Source organism: Panthera pardus, unplaced genomic scaffold (assembly GCF_024362965.1).
Source record: "Panthera pardus isolate Hobbes unplaced genomic scaffold, ASM2436296v1 HiC_scaffold_22, whole genome shotgun sequence".
Lineage (NCBI taxonomy): Eukaryota > Metazoa > Chordata > Mammalia > Carnivora > Felidae > Panthera > Panthera pardus.
The window spans coordinates 2,647,034-2,668,356 of NW_026526788.1; the positions used below are offsets into that span (position 1 = coordinate 2,647,034).

General features: G+C 39.8%; 1 protein-coding gene and 1 long non-coding RNA gene across 2 annotated transcripts in view; one reads left to right on the top strand and one right to left on the bottom strand.

The window, feature by feature from the left end:
• Positions 1-13,223, bottom strand: part of LOC128779093 (uncharacterized) — an 84,422-nt gene extending 71,199 nt beyond the window's left edge. Inside the window, exon 1 of the long non-coding RNA XR_008425023.1 lies at positions 12,983-13,223. This is a non-coding gene — a long non-coding RNA (uncharacterized LOC128779093). The remainder of the gene's footprint in view (positions 1-12,982) is intronic.
• Positions 13,224-13,478: 255 nt separating this feature from the next.
• The window catches only part of TSNAX (translin associated factor X), a 31,773-nt gene continuing 23,928 nt past the window's right edge, over positions 13,479-21,323 (top strand). The window contains exons 1-4 of the mRNA XM_019419016.2: positions 13,479-13,659; positions 14,108-14,212; positions 17,488-17,602; positions 20,833-20,963. Coding sequence (XP_019274561.1) covers positions 13,644-13,659; positions 14,108-14,212; positions 17,488-17,602; positions 20,833-20,963 — 367 coding nt within the window. The 5' untranslated portion in view covers positions 13,479-13,643. The remainder of the gene's footprint in view (positions 13,660-14,107; positions 14,213-17,487; positions 17,603-20,832; positions 20,964-21,323) is intronic.

Sequence of the window (21,323 nt, forward strand, 5' to 3'; positions counted from 1 at the left end):
ACATTTTGCCATTATGTACTATGAGCTACTACCTTCCCATTCTGGAGTATAAAATGATTCTCTTTTGCTTCTTATTCTTATAACCAACACTACATTCTCGACAAATCCTTCAATCCACTCTGGTTATGATTTCTGAGTCAAAGATGTTATGTGGCAAGCAATAGAAACGAATTTAAGCAATATTAAAGAATTTGTGGGGTGCCTGGTGGCTCAGTTGGTTGAGTGTCCGACGTCAGCCCAGGTCATGATCTCACAGCTCGTGAGTTCGAGCCCCACGTCGGGCTCTGTGTTGACAGCTCAGAGCCTGGAGCCTGCTTCTGCTTCTGTATCTCCCTCTCTCTCTCTGCCCTTAACCCACTCACATTCTGTCTCTGTCTCTCTCAAAAATAAATAAAAACATTAAAAGAAAAAAAAAAAGAATTTGCATGAGATTCTGGAGAGCAGCCAGCATCAAAATAAAAGATGAACAATGGGGTGCCTGGCTGGCTCAGTCAGTAGAGCATGTGATCCTTGATCTGGCAGTCGAGAGTTTGAGCCCCATGTTGGGCATAGAGTTTAAATAAAATAAATAAAGGATGAACAATGAATCCTTGGGGAGGATAGGAACCAGTGTGGTTTCAGGGAAGTCATGGACCTGCAAATGACTCATCGAAAACCACCTTTCCTCCCAGGGCGTGTCTGTTTCAGAGTTAAATTCTAGGAGACAGAATAGATTGATTTAGGATTAATATAGCACAAGAAGAACAAGAGATTAAAGGAAGTGATAGTAGGCAGGGCAAAACAATATATTACATAACACAATAATACCATACACTCAAATATGAGCCCATTTTTGGAAATGAAAAAATTAGGAAATGCAGGAATGGGAACATACCAGGATCCACTAAACAAACATATTCACTGTTATTAGTTTTCTAAGTAATATTTTCCTTGATAGATTAGGAAAAATGCCACAGATATTCGGAATGATTCAAATGTGTATCACTCATAAAAATTGCCAATAAATATGCAAGCAGACACAAACAACTTTACATTTTGGTGGTATTCGTGCTTTCATTAAAACTTTTAAAGTTGAAAGTTTTTCCTCATAACAAACATAGGCATGCGGGTTACACTGCAGAAATATATGCAACATAAAGCAAAGTGTTTCCTATAATTCTGACTAGCATCTGAGTATGGATATTCGAGGGAAGCTTCTATTTGCTAGTAATTTAGTGGGCAGTTTGGTGCTGGGGTCTACAGGATCTTGAACCATTCTGATTATTACTCCTATCGTACTATTATAATAATGACTATAATATTTTGTTTTTTAGGTGTATCTTCTGGCTATTGCCTAGGATGCTATTAACCTCATTGAAACATGGAGCCCATTTCATTGGTACCTACCTTCATCCCCTGACTACTGAAAACAGTCACTACAGCACTTTGAAAATTTGGATCCCTCTCTAACCATTGTACTTTTCAACGTCATAATGGGGAAAATGTATTTAGAGTTCTCCTATTAAAGGATGAGTGAGTAGATGGATTTGATAAATCCAATCTAGCATTCCTAGCTCCCTTTCTTTATTTGATAAAAAGGAATTATTGCAACTTCATTCCATTTAGTGTTGGTCACCACCGAGGCCAGGTTTCAGATAACTGAGTAAGCAAACTATTAAAATCACTCTCATCTGCCTGAGCAACTATCAGCAAATTTGGTTCTATCTGAAATTCTTCCTCATTCCCTAGCCTGACACTCTCATAATGCTTTCCATGGCTGTTCTTTTGGGTTCTGGCATGAACAGAAGTCTTTTGTTGTGTGAGCTTTCTCCTGTAGGGAGCCTTCTCCCATTTAGGGTTTCACTTTGTAACTGACTCCAGGTGCCTGCTGGGATGTGGCCTCACCGTAGACACAGAAGCAAATGAGAAGTGATGGAAATGAGGCATGAGGCAATTTGGCTACCTCTTACCTGGCAACCATTCGAGGCGAGGTCATTCATTATAAGATCTCTAGGCATCTTCATCAGATGCGTGGAGTGAGACATTCCACTTCTGCCTGCGAGGAATGCTCAGTGGAATGTGAAGTGGTCTACATCATTCAAATTCTCCTCTATTTCAATTCTTGGGATCTTCCACTCTATTCCAATTGGTGTCCTAATTTTGCATGAGGTCTGGTGATGCTGTCAAAAGCAACTTAACCTTGCAATTTTGCAACCCACAGGATGGAAATTTGAGTTTGATTTTCTGTGACATCAGTATTGAGGCGAGTAACCTAAAAGGTCCTTAGCACAGTTCAAGGCAGCTCTTAATTCTCTATGCTGAGCCAAGAACTTTGATCTTAAGTCTGTTATTAGCTTTTTTTAAAGTTCTTCAGCACACGAAGACACTTGTCGCCCAGCCTTCCTTCAGCAGGCACTTCATTACAGTTGGCTTAGGTAATAATGGCAGCAACTCTTGACTCTGCGTGCCGTAGTCCATCCAAGAGACACTCTCACTAATCCCCAGGCCCTCAGAACCAACTACGCTCAATAACCATTTCCTTGAGGATCTGTGCCCTGTAACTGTTCCCCACAACAATTCCTGTATCAATCAGAGTTCTTTGTAACTATATAATCCATTCCAACTAGTTATCAGAAAAGGAATTTGGTAAGGGATTTTGGACTGATCTCCAAATTGAAGGAGTAGTTTAAATATGAGGAAGATACCTTTTTAAGTCAAAATATATATTTTTTTCAGGAATAGAATTTAGTGATTCATCACTTACATATAACACCCAGTGCTCATCCCAACCAGTGTCCTCCTTAATGCCTTAATGCCCGTCACCCCTGTAGCCATTCCCCCCACCCAACACCCCACCAGCAACCCTCAGTTTGTTCTCTGTATTTAAGAGACTCTTATGGCTTGTCTCCCTCTGTTTTTATGTTATTTTTGTTCCCCTTCCCTTATGTTCATCTGTTTTGTATCTTAAATTCCACATATGTGAAATCATATGATATTTGTTGTTCTCTGACTTGTTTTGCTTAGCATAATACACTCTAGTTCCATCCATGTTTTGCAAATAGCAAGACTTCATTCTTTTTCATTGCCAAGTAATATTCCATTATATATAATATATAATATATTATTATTATATATTATATTATTAGTATATAATATATAATACACACACACCACATCTTCTTTATCCATTCATCAGTTGATGGACATTTGGGTTCTTTCCATACTTTGGCTATTGTCAATGGTGCTGCTATAAACATTGGGGTGCATGTCCCCTTAAAATCAGCATTTTTGTATCCTTTGGATAAATACTTAGTAGCGCAATTGCTGGGCCATAGGGTAGTTCTATTTTTAATTTTTTGAGGAACCTGCATACTGTTTTCAAGAGTGGCTGTACCAGTTTGCATTCCCAAGAGGAATATACTTTTAACTCAAGCACAACCCTTGAAGTCTATTCATATGATTTCGTACTTAGAGATTATCCTGAAAATGCAACTGTTAGTTCCTCCCCAATTCCTCAAACACTGGAAAACATGTCTAAGAAATAAACTCTGATCTGGGGCGCCTGGGTGGCTCAGTCGGTTAAGTGTCCGACTTTGGCTCAGGTCATGTTCTCACGGTTAGTGAGTTCAGGCCCCACATTGGGCTCTGTGCTGACAGCTCGGAGCCTGGAGCCTGCTTCAGATTCTGTGTCTCTTCTCTCTGCCCCTTTCCTACTGGTGCTCTCTCTCTCTCTCAAAAAGTAAATACACACTAAAAAAAAATTAAATAAGTAAATAAACTCTGATATTCACTGATAATTTCCTGAAAGGGTAGCATACTCCCACCTGACTTAGATTACATTCACATTTGTATATATATGTATACACACACACACACGTATGCATATATGTGTATATACACACTTATTTGAGTACAGTTGACTTACAATGTTACGTAAGTTTCAAGTGTACAACATAGTGATTCAACAAGTTTATACATTATGTTGTGCTCACCATAGGTGTAGCTACCATCTATCACCATACAAGACTATTACAATATCACTGACTATATTCCTTATGCTGTGCCTTTTATTCCCATGATTTATTCATTCCATAAGTGGAAGTCTGTATCACCCACTCCCCTTCACCCATTTTGGTTACCTTAACATTAAAACATTTTTTTCAGGGCGCTTGGGTGGTTAAGCGTCCAACTCTTGATTTTGGCTCAGGTCATGATCTCAGCTCAAGTCATAATCCCAAGGTTGTGGGATCGAGATCAGGACTCTATGCTAAGAATAGAGCCTGCTCAGGATAGTCTCTCTCTCTCTCCCTCTCCCCTGCTCTCTCTCTCTCTCTAAAATAAAAAAAAAAAAAAATTGCCTATGATAGCCATCAGTGAGATTCTTAATTTTCTGTGTCTATTAGTTATCTACATGCAGATACATTTTTTTGGAGACTTCTGTGCTATCCAAAGTTTGTGATTTCTATTCTTAGGCATTCAGAGAGGTTCAGTTTTTCAGGAAATTCTTATTTTGAATTTAATCTTTGTGCTGCCTGATGGAATTGGAAGACAAATATTCCAAGGGATATTTTGCGCCACTGTTCCCTGAGTTCAAGATCCTCTTAGTTCATTTCTATCCTAGTTTATGGTCCATACCATCACCATACAAACAATAAATGTAACAATTATTATTACACCATAGGTTGATACAATAGCATGGGTAAAGAAAAGGAAAGAAAGAAATTTTATGTAAGATACACCAGCAAGGAAACGGAGGTAGAGCCTACGTTCTTGTTTCTATAGCTGCTCTTGAGGCTATAACTTGCATTATCCTCCCCTACGATGTATTCCACATTTTGCATATCTTTGGCTAACACTGTGGCTGGTTGAAGTTTTTTGCTTAATGGGGCAACCTACATCTTTCTTTCTGTGGGGCATAAATCCTTAAATCCTTAGCGGTGCTACTTGTAAAGGACTACAATAATCTGCTGATAATTTTGATCACTGCACACAGTATACAACAAAGGACCGCTGGGGATCACTGTTCTAGCTGGACTTCTCCCAGCATCTACTGTGAAGCAGCAATCCTATTTCCTTCTGATGGTCAAGGGTGATTAGTAGATTTGCTCCTACCCAGTACCTCCTACCCTCTACCGGTTTAGTGCTAGATTGCTCAATCTCTGTGCTATTGACATTTTGGATAATTCTTCGAAGATCCCCAAAGGGACAGGTGAGAGTCTCTGTCCAGTTTTCCCCAGTGAATGCTCTTTTCTTGTTACTATCACTTTTTTATTAAGTTTATTTATTTTGAGAGAGAGAGAGAGAGCATGAACCAGCAGGGGAGGGGCAGAGAGAGAGGAAAAGAGAGAGAAAACCTCCAGCAGGCTCTGCACCAGCAGCACAAAGCCTGACTTGGGGCTTGAACTCACAAACTGGGAGTCGGGTTTGGCTCAAGTCATAATCGACTCAGCCACCCAGGTGCCCCATCATTACTATCAATGCTTGACTAGTAAAACCTATGCTTGGAATATTGAACATCCTCCAAATAGCAGCCACATCAGAAATGTTGAAAGGCAATTTAAAACTAGAGTGTGAAGGGGTAATTTATGCAAGGAGGGAATGCGGGGCAGAACAAAGGAATAAAAGTTCACTCCATCCATTTTGGAGTAAGCAATAAACTTGTGATAGCAACTTTGAATTATACAGAGAGAAGAGGAAAAAAAGTCCCCATATCCAGACATTCAAAGACAAACACTGTTAATATTTTTCCAAATGACATTTTCTCCCTTGTTATAAATATAATGCACACTTAAAAACAATTTGGGAAATGAAAATAAAACTTCCCATAATTGCATCATTTAGAAAAAAACACTTTTAACACTGAGACATATTTGCTTTCATCTTTACAACAAAATTTAAAACCTGTATTTTCTTTTATAAAAGGAATACGTGGGGGTGCCTGGGTGGCTCAGTCAGTTGAGCTTCCGACTCTTGATTTCAGCTCAGATTATGATACCGGGAATCACATATACATGTGTCCTAAATTACATTTTTAAAAATTTATGAAATAAAATATCACTCTAAATACTGGTTTGCAACTTGCCTTTTTCTTCTGATGATGTATCTTGGGTATCTTTTAACATAAATGCATTAATCTATCTTATTCTTTTAAAAGTCAACATAGTATTTCATTCTATGAGTACATCCAAATTTAACTAAATATGGCAGACATTACAATAATTTAAGTAATTTCCAATTAAAAAATTTTTTTAATGTTCATTTATTTTTGAGAGAGAGAGACAGAGACAGAGCACGAGCGGGAAAGGGCAAAGAGAAAGGGAGACACAGAATTTGAAGCAGGCTCCAGGCTCTGAGCAGTCAGCACAGAGCCCGATGTGGGGCTCGAACTCACGGACCGCGAGATCGTGACCTGAGCCGAAGTCGGACGCTTAACCGACTGAGCCACCCAGGCGCCCCGATTTTTAAGTTTTATAACAATGATCACAGGCATATAGTGTTTGCATATACATACATTTGCACAAATCCGGTATATAAATCATTCATTCATTCATTCAACAAGTATGCATTTAATGTGCATTATGTGTCCGATGCTATACTAAACAATGTGGATGTTGCAAAGCACAAAACAGATATAAATCCCTATCCACATGGATGTTACATTTTTAGTGAAAGAGATCAGACAATAAATAATAAAATGTATTATATATTTGTATATATATACATATAAATGTATGCATGCATACATACATATAAATGTATATAGAAGGGATAGAGGAAGGGATATAGGGACATAAAGGGGACATTTCACATGGATTACTAGGAATCTATGTCTGTAGATAGATTCTATTGCTGCCATAACAAATGATCACAAACTCATGGCTTCAAGCAACACAAATTTATTATCTCATAGTTCTAGAGGTCAGAAGTCAGAAATGGGTCAAAATTTTATTGGGTTAAAATCTAGAGTTGGTAATGCTGTATTCTTTCCTACAGCTCTAGGGAAGAATCTACTTCCTTGTGATTTCCAGCTTCTTGAAGCTTTTTGCATTCCTTGGCTCATGGCCTCCAGCCAGTAACCTCATCATTGTACTTCTTTCATGGTCTTATCTCCTTTTCTGACTCTCCTGCTTCCCCCATTCACTTATAAGTATGCTTGTGATTACACTGGGCCCACTCAGATAATCCAGGATAACTTTCCTATCTCAAGATCCTTCATTTAATTACATTTGCAAAATCACTTTTGCCATTAAGGTAACGTATTTACAAGTTCTGGTGATTAGGATCTGGACATCTTTGGAAGGCCATTATTTGGTCTACCACAGAAGGCATCCTCTATTTTCAGTGAGAATATGTAGGAGGAAAAGAACAAGTCTTGGAGAAATCCGTGGAAAGAGCAATCCATGCCAAAAGAACAGTAGGTGCTAAGCTTTGAGGCAGGACTATGTCTACCCTGTTTGAAACAGAAGGCCAAAGAGGATGGAGTAGAGTTAGCGAACAGTGGATGAGAACAAGGTACTGAGGTGGTGGTTGGTGCCAATTATGTAGGGTCTTGTAATAACTTTGACTTTTACTCTGAGGGACGTGAGTATCCTTGCAGTTTTAAGTAGAGGAGTAACACCATTTATGTATATTTTAACAGAATCACTAAGTGCTGTGTGGAAAAATGACTGAAAGTTGGCAAAATTGAAAACGGGACACCAGTGTGTATCAGTTATCTATTGCTGCATAACAAATTACCCTAAAACTTAAAGACTTTAACATGACTTATTATTTTTCATGATTCTTGTGGGTTAGTTGGATGGTTCTTTTGCTCCATGGTGGTGATTGCTGGTGTTCTCATTCTGTTGCATTGAGAAGGGAGTTCAGCTGGGACTAGAATGTCCAAGATGGCTTCACTCACATGTCTGGCACCTCAGCTGGTTTGGTTTTAAGGAAGGGGGGCTGCTCAGGCCTCTCTCATAGAATAGTCAGACATCTTACATGGCTTAAGGTTCCAAGAGAGCTAAAAGGGAAGCTGTTGGGTCTCTTAAGGTCTAGGCTTAGGTACTGACCCGGTACCACTTCCCCCACATTGTATTAGTCAAAACAAATCAAAAGGCCAACTCAGTTTTAGGGGGTGAGAAAACTGACTCCACCTCTTGATGAGGAGGATTGACATGTACATTCAGTTAGGAGGGTACTACAGTATTTGAGGTAAGAGATAATGGTAGCTCGGGGAAGGGGATAATAGTAGAATTGGTTCTACTATTGTATAATAGAATAGGAGACTGGTTGTAAGCTGGATATATGTTGAAGGTAGAGCCAATAGGATTTAGTAATGAATAGTGGCTTAGTCTGCTTGGGCTGCTGTAACGAAATACCATCAACTGGGCTGCTTAAACAATGGATAAACAAGTGTTTATTTTCTCACACTCGGAGGCTGGAAGTCTGAGATCAGGGTTCCAGGATGGTCAGGTTCTGGTGAGATCTCTCTTCCTGGCTTGCGGACGGCCACCTTCTTGCTGTGTCCTCAAATGGCCTTTCCTTGGTTTATGCTCATGGAGAGAGATCTCCCCCACCCCGTCTTGGTGTAAGGCCATCAGTCCTATCAGATTAGGACCCCACCCCATGACCTTATTTAACATTAATTACCTCCTTTTAAAAGCCCTATCTCCAAAGATAGTCACATTGAGGGTTAGGGCTTCCACATAGCAATTTTGGGGAATGCAATTCAGTCCATAGCAAACATGATGTAGAATGTGAAAGAAAGAGGAGTCAAGGATGACTATAGTTTTTTAGTCTGGTCGATTGGAAAAAGAGATTCACATTAACTGAAATAGGGAATAATGCTGAAGAGCTGGGTTTTGGGGGATTGATATGTTCAGATATGTGAATAAGGTACTGGGATATGGGTTTGAGCTGGATATGAATTTTCTGCCGTAGGGACATAAAGTGGGGTTATTAGGTTATAGGTGGCATTTAAAATCATCAGAATGAGAGCAATACGAAAACAAGTGTATCAGAGAGGAAGTCTTTTGAACAATTGATTGTTCGGTTTGGGGAGATGAGAAGGAACGACAAAGGACTGAGAACTGGCTAATTAAACTGGCTAACCAGATTTATCAATGTGGAAGTCCTTAGTGATATTGGCAACAGCAATTTCTGAGCAGTGACAGCCTGATTACGGACAGACCCAGGAAGAATGGGAATAGAGGTATTGTAGAGGTTTTACTGCAAAGAGGAGAGAAATGGCGGGTAAGTTGGAGATAGAAGTGAGGTCAGCAGACTCTTTTAAGATGGATGATAGGGCAGCAAGTTTGTACGGTGATGGGAATGACGCTGTAGAGGACAGGAGAAAGAAGAATAATATAGGAGAGAAAGGGAAGAATTACTAGCACACAAGGAAGGAAAAATACTCCAGCTCTTTGCAAGGCATGGCCCCTTCTCAGTGAGGTACTTCCCAACTACCCTCTGTCAATTGCAACTCTCACCCTCACCGCTGGCAACCCTATCCTTCATCTCTTTTTCTTGCCTTCACTTTATTTTTCTTTATAGCAACGATCACTTTCTGATACTATATGCTTAATGTGTCCTCATCTGTCTCATCTCATTAGAAAATAAACTTCATGTGCCTCGGAATCAGCAATCCTTAGAACAGTACCTGTGCATGGTTCTGTTCATGCAAAGATTTGTTGAAGGAGTTGAAAATGGTTGTGCCCTCTATGGCACAAATCACATTGCCAGGCACAAATTAGGCATGGAAATGTCGGTTGAACATTATCAAATCTGTAAGGTTAAAGTACTTTGCATCTTCTTCATTATAGATTTAAAAAAAAAAATTTTTTTTAATGTTTATTTATTTTTGAGAGAGACAGAGACAGAATGCGAGTGGGTTGGGGCAGAGAGAGAGGGAGACACAGAATCGGAAGCAGGCTCCAGGCTCTGAGCTGTCAGCACAGAGCCCGACGCAGGGCTTGAACTCACGAGCTGTGAGATCATGACCTGAGCCGAAGTCAGACGCTCAACCGGCTGAGCCACCCACGCGTCCCAATTATAGATTTTTAAAAATAAATTGAAGCTGTACTGTTTAAGGCTCTTCCTCAGCAACACTGAAGTATGTCTATATATCTACCAGGATATAGTTACAGGATTTGAAATGAATGTTTCCTATCATTCTTTCAAAAAAATTTTTTTTCATAGCTTTATTGATATAATTCATTTATCTACAATTCCATTGATTTAAAGTGACAAATACAAGTTTTCAATATATCCATAGATATGTGCAACCATCGTCACAATTTTAGAACATCTTTATCACCTCAGAAAGAAACCCCATACACTTTAGCGATCCTTCTCCTATCCCCGTCTCCCAAGCCTCTCAACCCCAATCTGCTTTGTATAGATTTGCATATTCTAAACATTTCAAAGAAATGGAATCCTATACTACGTGCTCTTTTTGGAATGGGATTATTTCACTTAGCATGTTTTTAAGGTTCACTCATATTATAGCATGGATAGTATTTCATTCTTTTTCGTTGCTAAATATTACTCTATTACAAAGATGTTCCATATTTTGTTCATCTATCCGTTTGTTGCTGGCCATTGGCTGGTTTCCATCTTTTCATTGCTGTGAATAGTGCTGCTATGAACATCCGTGTCCAAGGCATACATTTGGCAGTGGAATTATTAGGTCATGTGATAATTCTGTGCTTAACTTTTTGAGACTATCAGTCTTCTTACAACTGCTGCACCATTTTACATTCCTACCAGCAATGATGAGAGTTCCAATTTCTTTGTATCTCCACTAACACTTGTGTTTATTTATTTTTATTATAGCCATCCTTGTGGTTGTGAAGTGGTATCTCATTGTGGTTTTGCCCATCCCTTTTTATTCCCTCCAATACCAGCTTCCCTCTCCAGTAAAGAACTAGAAGGAAAATCCTTTTCTCCTACCATGTCCTACCATTGCTTGAAAAATAAATCTGTGAACTGGTATGTATACACTTCACAATACCCCTTCAGACCCTATAGGTATCTTTTAGATATTATGGTTATTGCTTTAAAACTGGTCCCTGAAGGTTCTGGCAATTTCCCATGATCCCCCCCGCCTCCACTGGAATTTACTTAATAACTACATAACCAGGCAAAAGCTAAAACAGAAAATATCCTGAGAGCCTGTATTTCTCCTCTTAGTTGATTATGTGATTTTTTTTTTAATACCTCAAACCAATTTTGATATCAGATGTTTTTCCTTACAAAGGTGACAAATGCGAAGATTTATAAACACAGGTGTGCTAGAGGTCTAGAGCTTTATTCGGAGTCAAATGTGGGCAAATGGAATGCAACAGTAAGAGGGGGACGGAAATCCGTTCCGAAAACCACACCAACATTTCTTGCTGAAAATGTTTTACCTTCTGCTTCCCAACTTGGGGTGGTAGTTCTTCTTTAAACGCAAACAAAAATATGTTTTGCCAAATACCCAAACTGTGTGCACGCATCTGAAGCAACAGAGCAAGGAGACAAGGTGGAGTTACCTTCTGCAGGTTACCCAAGGTTGAGAAGTATTTCCTCCCTAAAGGGCAGCTACAGATGGGATACCTGGAGCAATGCCTATGCAAATAAGTGCTGGCAAAGAGTCCCTGAAGTACTTTGAGAAGTCATCACAGGTTATGAAACTTTGTGTTCTAATCGCTATGGGAAGCAGTGAAAAGCAGTTTGAGTAACACAGCTGTCAACAGCTGAACAGTAGTGGTGGCTGGAGAAAGAGAATGAATATGGCTGATCTATGTTTTTTGGACAGTTGAGGTCTTCAGAGGGGCCAGTCCAGCAGAATTAGGAAAAAAAAAAAACCCTTTCTCAGACTGTGGTATAATAAATACTGACTTTAAAAGTGTTTGTAAGTTATGGGCTTCTCTGGATCTAGAGGGAGACATATTAAAATGATTATATTTCTATCAGAGGGGTTTCCCCTCCCCCCCCCCCATGGTCAAGTCATCTCTAATCAGGGAAGGAGGATATTGGTGGATGTTAGCAGGGTCAGACCTCCCACAAACTCAGAATTATTCGTCCCAAATCTACAAAGCAAGAGTCTTCAGAGCCTATTTAATCCACAAGGAATTTGGTTAATCAATTCACATATTCAGAGAGCAGTAGGTATGCAGAAAGGTATGGATGGATGGTCGTTACTTTCTAGCTTCGGAGTTGGGAGAGGCCCTAAAGCTTACCCAGGGCAGAAAACCTTCCTATGACACACTCCGGCCTGCGGCTCGAAAATACCGCCATGTTCTAGCCAAATTGTTTCATTTACTGTTTCTTTGCTCCTAAATTAACGAGGAAAGACCGTGTGTACAACACGTGCCCACAAGCATCACCAAATATACTTGTGTTTTCCCCACTAGGCCTAGGCCATCCAATTTACCAAGTCTTACCCTGAGTTTTATCTAGAAGATGCTGGATTGCCACTCAGTTACCCATCTTGATGACACGAACCTCATTCTTCAAAAAACACTTACAGAGACTTACAAGCGCTATGGGTTCTGGGTGGTGGTACCTCATAGTAGTAAGTCTAGTAAGATATGGCAGTACCTGTCCCAAATAAAAAGCTCACAACTTAGTGGTGCACACCTATTATTATTATTATCAACCTTTCTCTCTCCCCCTTTTTGGAGGGCGACGTTGGGAGAAGGGTATCAAAGCTAACATTTAATTGAGCACTTACTATGCGAAAAGATACTCTTCTAAGAGCCTTAGCATGAACTCACTTTGTCCTCAAATAACCCTAGGACGCAGGTACCATTCTATCCCTATTTTACAGATAAAGAAGCTGAAGAACAGAAGTTAACTACCCTCAGGGTCGCACAGCCACTCACTGGCGGAGCCAGCAGGCCGTCTAGCTATAGAGACACAAGGAAAAAGGAGTAAAGCGAGACCGGGCGGAGGAGGGGGCAGAAACTGGGAGACAGGCGGGGAGCAAGGGGGAGGAGCGCAGAAGGCGGGTTTTGCCCTCGTCAGACAGAACGCTTACTGATTTTCATATCTCCATCATTTGACCTCCAGGTGTCACGCCCAGGAATGGAAAGTGTAAACTCCCAACTCCCCAAGGTTCGGCCTCGAGGCTGAAAAGACCTTCCCATTGGTGATCGAGGGCTCGCTCTTCCGCATACCCTGGTCGGGAGAGCCGCAGGGCCAGCAGCTGCGGGCGAACTACAATTCCCACTACTCATCGCGCGGAAGGCTGGGTCCACACGGAGGAAACGCGGGGGTGTTCCAAGGCAGCCTGGAGGAAAAAAAAAAAAAAAATCACGTACATATTCCGCCTCTTTCCACTTTCACACACGCCTCGCTTCCGTCGTCTCTTTTATTAACGGACCACGCAGTGAAGTGTGTGAAGGCGTTCTGTCTCCAGGCACAGCAGAGGGCAGGCACAACAACAGAGCGCGGGCGCGAGGTCCCCGGGCCGTGCGCGGGGCGGAGCCAGGGGCGGGGGGAGGGGGCCGGCGTGCAGGCCGGAAGTGTGCGAGGGCGGAGGGAGAGGCGTGAGTGGTTGCAGCCGCGCGCTTCCGGCCAGTGCGTAGACGTCGGCCGGCTGCAAAGGGCTCCTCGGCAGGTCTCCGGCCGGCACCTTGCGCACTCGTCTCGCTCCAAGGCCCTCAGTCTCCGCTCATCTCGCCGTAGGCCGTGACGACATGAGCAGCAAAGAAGGTGGCGTCCTCGGCGGCACTGGGCGTTATTTATTCAAAGGGGGAGGATCTCCATCCTTTTTGTCGGATTTTCCACCTCTCTTCACCCTTGAGGGATGCCCTCTCCCCTTGCAGGCTCGGGGAGGCGGCGGCCCCGGTGATTTCCCGGCCACATTGGTCCTGTTGACACCTCTCGTTTTCTTAAAGACCTGTTATTTTTAATCTTAGTTCGGTAATTGCTCCACCTTGTGCCAGATCAGGGAAGCCATTGGTGGAAGCCTGAGTGAGGTGAGCTGAAGGTTTGGGGAGAAAAGGCAAGGCTGCTTTTCTGCGAGTCCGCTGGGAAAGCCTGTAAGGCGAGAGCCCCGTGGACGCTGGTTTAAGAGGAAGGAAGGGGTTAGCTGACGTTACGTTGTAAGTCTTGTTGGTGGAAGAGCCCTGTCCAACTTTTTTCTCCTTCTCTACATAAGGATCAGGAGGGTTCAGGAAAAGGAAGCATGACAATTTCCCACATAACCAGAGAAGAGAAGGGAAGGATGTTAATTCATCTTCACCTGTGATGTTGGCCTTCAAATGTAAGTTCTCTGTAATGTAAGTTGACGAAGGGAAGAGAACTAAAGAGGTTGTAACAAGGATAATTTAGACATGTTGTGCACGCAAAAAAAACCCCAAAAAACAAAAAACCAGCCCATCAGAATTTAAGATGTGGGTGTGTGAATCTTTTACTTTTCCTGGAGGTTGGCTATGGTGCTAGGTCTGCCATTAAAGTCGAGATTACTGAAGTCTTCACTTTTTTTTTTTTTTTTCATTACAGGTAAACAGTTAACATCAGACATGCCATAGAACTAAAAATTATTGTGTACTTGATATATAAATAAACGTCAGATGTGTATATATATGTATATATGTGTGTGTATGTGTATATGTGTGTATATATGTTTATATATATATATGTAGTTAATAACTTTTAAGCATGTGATGGTTTTGTTTTCTCAGCCAGACTTTTTTTTTTTTTTTTTAATTTTTTTTTCAACGTTTTTTATTTATTTTTGGGACAGAGAGAGACAGAGCATGAACGGGGGAGGGGCAGAGAGAGAGGGAGACACAGAATCGGAAACAGGCTCCAGGCTCCGAGCCATCAGCCCAGAGCCTGACGCGGGGCTCGAACTCACGGACCGCGAGATCGTGACCTGGCTGAAGTCGGACGCTTAACCGACTGCGCCACCCAGGCGCCCCATCTCAGCCAGACTTTTGAAGACGGGGACCACACTTTTGTTTTGACTCTTAACATTTTGCACAGAGTGGGAACTCTGTTAGTAAATCATATATATACGTGTTATGTATATACTATTCGTATATATAATGTTTATGTGTATGTATGTACTTTTCCACAGTTGTCCTTTTAACTGGGTCAGGTTGCTCTTTGTTTCAAAACAAGCCCTAAAACAAAATTCTCCTTCCCTGTATCCTCCAGCCACCCTCCTATACCTTACAGTTTTTGTGGCTCAGGAACCTGAGAGGGCTTGAGCTGTCCATTCCAACTTGCAGTCATCTGAAGGCTAGATTGGGGCTGCAGGATCCACAGCAATTGGCAAGTTAGGCCTTCTGCCAACAGCCAGCTCTCACTTCCTCACATGGTCTCCTCCATGGGACTACTTGAGTGTCCTGATGTTACGGCATCTAGCTTCCCCCAGTCAGAGCAAGGAGGAAGCCATAGTGTCCTTATGCCCTGATCTCAGACATGATACATAGTCACTTTTGCTACCCTCTCTTAGAGATGAAGCAGCTTAAAAACTTCATATTTAAAGGGAAGGGAATTAGTTTCCCCCTACTGAAGGTGGAATAATTTGTGGGCATATTTTATTTTATTCATTCATTCGTTCTCGAGTTAATGTACAGTATAGTCTTAGGTTTAGGAGTAGAACCCAATAATTTCATCTCTTATATATGACACCCAGTGCTCATCCCAAAAAGTGCCCTTCGTTATTAATGCCCATCACCCATTTAACCTTACACTGTCCCCCCATCAACCCTCAGTTTGTTCTCTGTATTTAAGAGTCTCTTACGGTTTGCCTTCCTTTCTCTTTTTATCTTATTTTTCCTTTCCTTCCCCTATGTTCATCTGTTAAGTTTCTCAAATTCTGCATATGAGTGAAATCATATGATATGTCTTTCTGTGACTAATTTCACTTATCATAATGCCCTCCAATTCCATCCACATTGTTGCACACGGCACGATTTCATTACTTTTCATCGCTGAGTAGTATTCCATTGAGAGAGAGAGAGAGAGAGAGAGAGAGAGAGAGTGTGTATACATACACCACATCTTTATTATTATTATTATTATTATTCTCAAAAAATACACTGTCTTGGCTTCAGGACTAGAACCCAGTGATTGATCACTTATATATAACACCCAGTGCTCATCCCAACAAGTGCCCTCCTTAATGTGCAGACATGTTTTAAAACCACCACAGCACTTACAGTGATCTTCAGAGGTATAAGACCGCTGTGATTGATTAGAGAGTGTATTGATATGACTGTATACACAGTGGAAAACTGCAATGGGCCACCTGTTCCCCAGCCTGATACTCTGTGGCACATCTGACACAGAGCTGCTTGTTTCCAAGCACATGTTGCTGTTGTATGTTTCTGTGCCTTTTCACATGTAATTCTTTAAGCTCGGGGTTGCTTCTCATTTGGTACCCCCATTGTCCATCTGGTGAACTGTGGTTTTCCTCAAGACCCTGCTCAAGTAGCTTCTTCCTTTGAAGCCTTTGTGATTTTTCTCTCAAGCAAATTTATTGACAGATATTGCATTTATTAATGATCCATTCATCCATTCAGTCATGAAATACTGATCATCTATCATGTTCTAGTATGTGTTAGGAGTGAACAAGAAGAATGTGGACCCTGCTTTCCCAAACCTTTACATAGATTTATTGTGTATTTTATTTACTTATTTACAATTCTGTCTTATACTGGACTAAGCTCGAGGATAGGAGCTATGTGTTCATAGTATTTAATTCACAGTAGTCATTAATGTTCATAATAAGTAAAAACTTTTGATTGTCTTGAAATAGTAGACAAAATCCGAACTTAATTATTATCTCAATAATAAAAGGGCAGATGTCTTTGGTTCTTGTCAGCCTGTTATTTGGTTAATAGTTTATTCAAGTTTTGGGTTTTTTAAATTCATGCAAAATACATCTGGGTGCTCCCTATAGGGCAGGCAGTTTGCTGGGTCTTTGGGGTAACAATGCTTCTGAAATAAAGTGGTTATTAATTAAGAGTTAAGTGGTTTGTGGGTATTTTAGTGACTAGGGCTTGGAAATTCAGAAAATTGATGTCATTAAAAGTTATAAACTTTAATTTTTTAATGAAATCAATTTTTTTGAAGGGGAGATAATATTGCATATGATTAAAATAAGGTGATTAAAAATGTTACGTAACTTAGGTAGTTGGAAGGAATTTTTTAAAGTCCTGTGTGATAGTTCTGTGATAACAATCTCATGTTTACTAGATGGGGTATTTTTTTTACAGTATATACATCTTACTGTGAGGCTGTGAGTGGCAAAACCCAGTTAAAGCATACCTGTGTTCAAAGAACACAGTCGGTAATTTCCAAATACTTTAAAAGTAAATGAGATGATTTGCTCTTTATTTTTATATTTTATATCTTATATATAGAGTAAATAATAGTTAAATAAGAGTAAATAAATAGTTTAAGAGTAAATAGATAAGAGTTAAATAGAGTAAATAATAGTTGCTCTGTTGTGCCTATCAACAATGTTTGATAGGCTCAAAGTATAGAATATGCATGCTTATGGTTGTAATAATGTGTTCTTAGCATTTCAGCAGGAACTTGATGCAAGACATGACAAATACGAGAGACTTGTGAAACTTAGTCGGGATATAACTGTGGAAAGTAAAAGGACAATTTTTCTCCTCCATAGAATTACAAGGTGAGTAAATATCTCTAAAATTTGTTCCAGTGGCATACCCTTTGATATATGTTATATACGTACTTTGTAATGCTTTATACTTCAGTGGACAGTACCTAGCTGTTAGAAGATTCTGTGATTTATTCTATGAATACTGGGATTGGAGGATGTTAGCAGCAAGAAGATTTTAAGAATAAATATTTTAATCAGAATAGGGAGGAAAGTTTTTTTTTAAGTATTAGTTTTGAGAGTCAGTGAGTGTGAGTGGGGGAGGAGCAGAGAGAGAGAATCTTTTTTTTTTTTTTTTTTTTGGGTTTTCTGATTTTTAAGGAAATAGGTATTTCTTTTTTCTTTTTGTTAAATTTACATCCAAGTTAGTTAGCATATAGTGCAACAATATGCTAAAAGAATTTCAGGGGTAGATTCCTTAATGGCCCTTACCTGTTTAGCCCATCCCCCCCGCCCCCCACAACCTCTCCAGTAACCCTTTGTCTGTTCTCCATATTTAAGATTCTCTTATGTTTTGTCCCCCTCCCTGTTTTTATATTATTTTTGCTTGAGAGAGAATCCTAAGTAGGCTCTACACTGTCAATACAGAGCCCAATGTGGGGCTCAAACCCACAAACCATGAGATCATGACCTGACCCAAAGTTGGACACTTAACTGACTAAGCCACCCAGGCTCCCCAAAAGGGAAAGTTCTTATTTTCAGAGCAACTAGGAATTTTGTGTTGTTAAGAGCACTCAGTGATACAGGTATTGTTTGTGAAAATATTAAATTTCTAGTGATTTACCAGAGCTTATTACGTTAAAGCTTTACTTAGGTGATATATGCAAAATTTCAGTATTAGATAAATGTGGAAATCTGCTTTATTTATGTTCCCATTCGTTTTCCAACTCATTGCAATCCGCTTTTCTGCCTCACAACTATTGAGATTGCCCTTGTTACCCTCATATTGCTAAATCTAGTACATACTCTTAGTTTACATTTTTGCAGCATATGATACTACTGACTAATTTTTTGAAAGTTCCTTTTCCTACAGCTCTGAGACATCTTTTCTTTGAAATTGCTTTCTGTAGGATTTTGTTATTTTTCTACGTAGGCTCTGTATCTATCCTAGATTCCTTGGTTGTATGTATGTAAAAGAAAACAGCTTAAACTAGCCTAAGCAGAGGAGGAAAATAAATTTTAAAGATTCAGGAATTTCTTATGAATGCAGCTGAGTATCATCGTCTTTCATCTTTGCTTCTTTGTTTGCATCCTTTTTCATTTAATCAGCTTTCTTTGCTTCTCTGTTTTACGTGAGGTTAGAAAGTGCCCACCCTGGGGCACCTGGGTGGCTCAGTCAGTGTAGCATCCATGCTTTCAGGCCCTGTGTCGGGCTCTGTGCTGACATCAGGCTCTATGCTGACAGTTCAGAGCCTGGAGCCTGCTTTGGATTCTGTGTCTCCCTGTCTCTCTCCCTCTCCCAGCTTGTGCTCTGTCTTTCTCTCAAAAATAAAATAAGACATTAAAAAAAATAAAAAAAATAAAAAAAAAAGAAATTGCCTTTCCTACCAACGCCCAGGGAGAGATTGTTACAAATTACAAATGCCCCTAGAAGGATTTGCACTATGTATCTTATAAAGCATTTGGGGAAATCCAAATATAATTCACCATTTTTTATTATTAAAAATATTACTGAAGTGTTCTATTCACTCATTTGCAACTTTTAAGATAACTCTCTAATAGTTTAGTTTTTATTCTATTAAGTGGATGTGAATTTGCCATACATAGATTTCTTGGAATTAGGCACTGTTAACCTTTTCTTCATCTTAACCTGACTAAAATTTTTGCTTGTTTTTTTTAATGAGTTCTCAGTTTATATTATGAAAGGAAATTAAACTGTTTTTGAACTTGAGCTTATGGAAAGAAGCAACACTGTTTTGATTAATTATGAACAGTTTTTCAATACATATTGCAATTTAAAAACAATTGACATCAATATTCATCGGTTTAAAGAAATAATAGAACTGTGGCAGAGCGTTTTAATATTTTAGAAAAAGCCATGTTATTTTGTAAAGTCATCTTGTAAGGATTTCTCTACCGAAAATAATAAATTCTTATTATAGTAAACTTAGAAAATAGTAATCTTCAGAATAAATTGTAGAAAAATAAAGATACCGAATGAAAGCAGTCATAATACCAAAGATAACTACTGTCAGTGAGCAGATTTCATATTTTATGCACTTTTTTTTAAAGTTCTGTGCCTAATGTGGGGCTTGAACTCATGACCCTGAGATCAAGAGTCGTATGCTCTACTGACTGAGCCAGCCAGACACCCCTGATTTTACTTTTTTTTTTTATTTTACATATTTTGATTTGATTTGATTTTTTAATTTTTTTTCTTTTTTTAAATTTAAATTTTAACAAACAGTGGAATATTGGTTTTAGGAATAGAATTCAATGATTCATCACTTACATAAGCAGCCAGTGCTCATCACAAGTGCCCTCCTTAGTACCCACCACCCATTTAGTCCCATCTCCCACCCACCTCCTTCCATCAACCCATAGTTTGTTCTCTATCATTAAGTCTCTTGTTTATTTCCCTCTCTTCTCTCCCCCTCCCTCCACTTCCCACATGTTCATCTGTTTTGTTTCTTAAATTGATTTTACATATGTTTTTTTTTAATGTTTATTTAATTTTGAGAGACAGACGGAGCATGATCAGGGGAGGGGCAGAGAGAGGGGGAGACACAGAATCCAAAGCAGGCTCTAGGCTCTGAGCTGTCAGCACAGAGCCCAACACGGGGCTCGAATCCAGGAACCATGAGATCATGACCTGAGCTGAAGTCAGACACTTAACTAACTGAGGCACCGAGGCGCCCCTGATTTTACGTATTTTTAATAAATATAATAAATAAAATAAAATTATGGTTTTGAGTTAGAAGCATCCAGATACAATATTAATTCAGTCCTATGTTTGTTGATACTTATTATTTTTATAGATTTTTTTAAATGTTTATTTATTTTTGAGAGAGAGAGGGAGGGAGGAACAGAGAGAGGGAGACACAGAATCCGAAGCAGGCTCTGGGCTCCGAGCTGTCGGCACAGAGCCCGACGCAGGCCTGGAACTCACAAGCTGTAAGATCATGACCTGAGCCGAAGTCGGATGCTTAACCGACTGCGCCATCCAGGTGCCCCTGTTTATTGATATTTAGATGATTTCAGTTTTTCACTAACAAAGCATCTGGCTGGTATATTGATTATAGTGCTCCTGATATGGAAGAGATTTTGACAGAATCAGAAGTGAAATTGGATGGTGTTAGACAAAAGATCTTGCAAGTAGCCCAGGAGCTCTCAGGAGAAGACATGCATCAATTTCATAGAGCCATTACCACAGGTAAGTCCAGGTTCACGTCAGTGGTAACTTTTTTTTTTTTTTTTAAACCAGTGTGTTACATGATTTCTGTGTGGGTTGCATTAATTTTAATTGACACTTGGTGAAATATTAGCTTTTAAAAATTGGGACTTCTGCATAATAATGTAAAGGTAATCCAAAAACATTAAATTGGCTTTATTTTTCTGAGTAGAATAGTCATCGATAGCTCTTAATAAAGTAATTGAAAAAAGACCCAACAGAGTGAACTTTAGCCTTGAGGACATAGGGTGTATTCAGACAAGGCATGTCGCATTTCCCACTATGGGGATATCTTACTGGTGGCTCTAAGTTTCAGTTTCAGGGAATGTATCACCTAGCCAG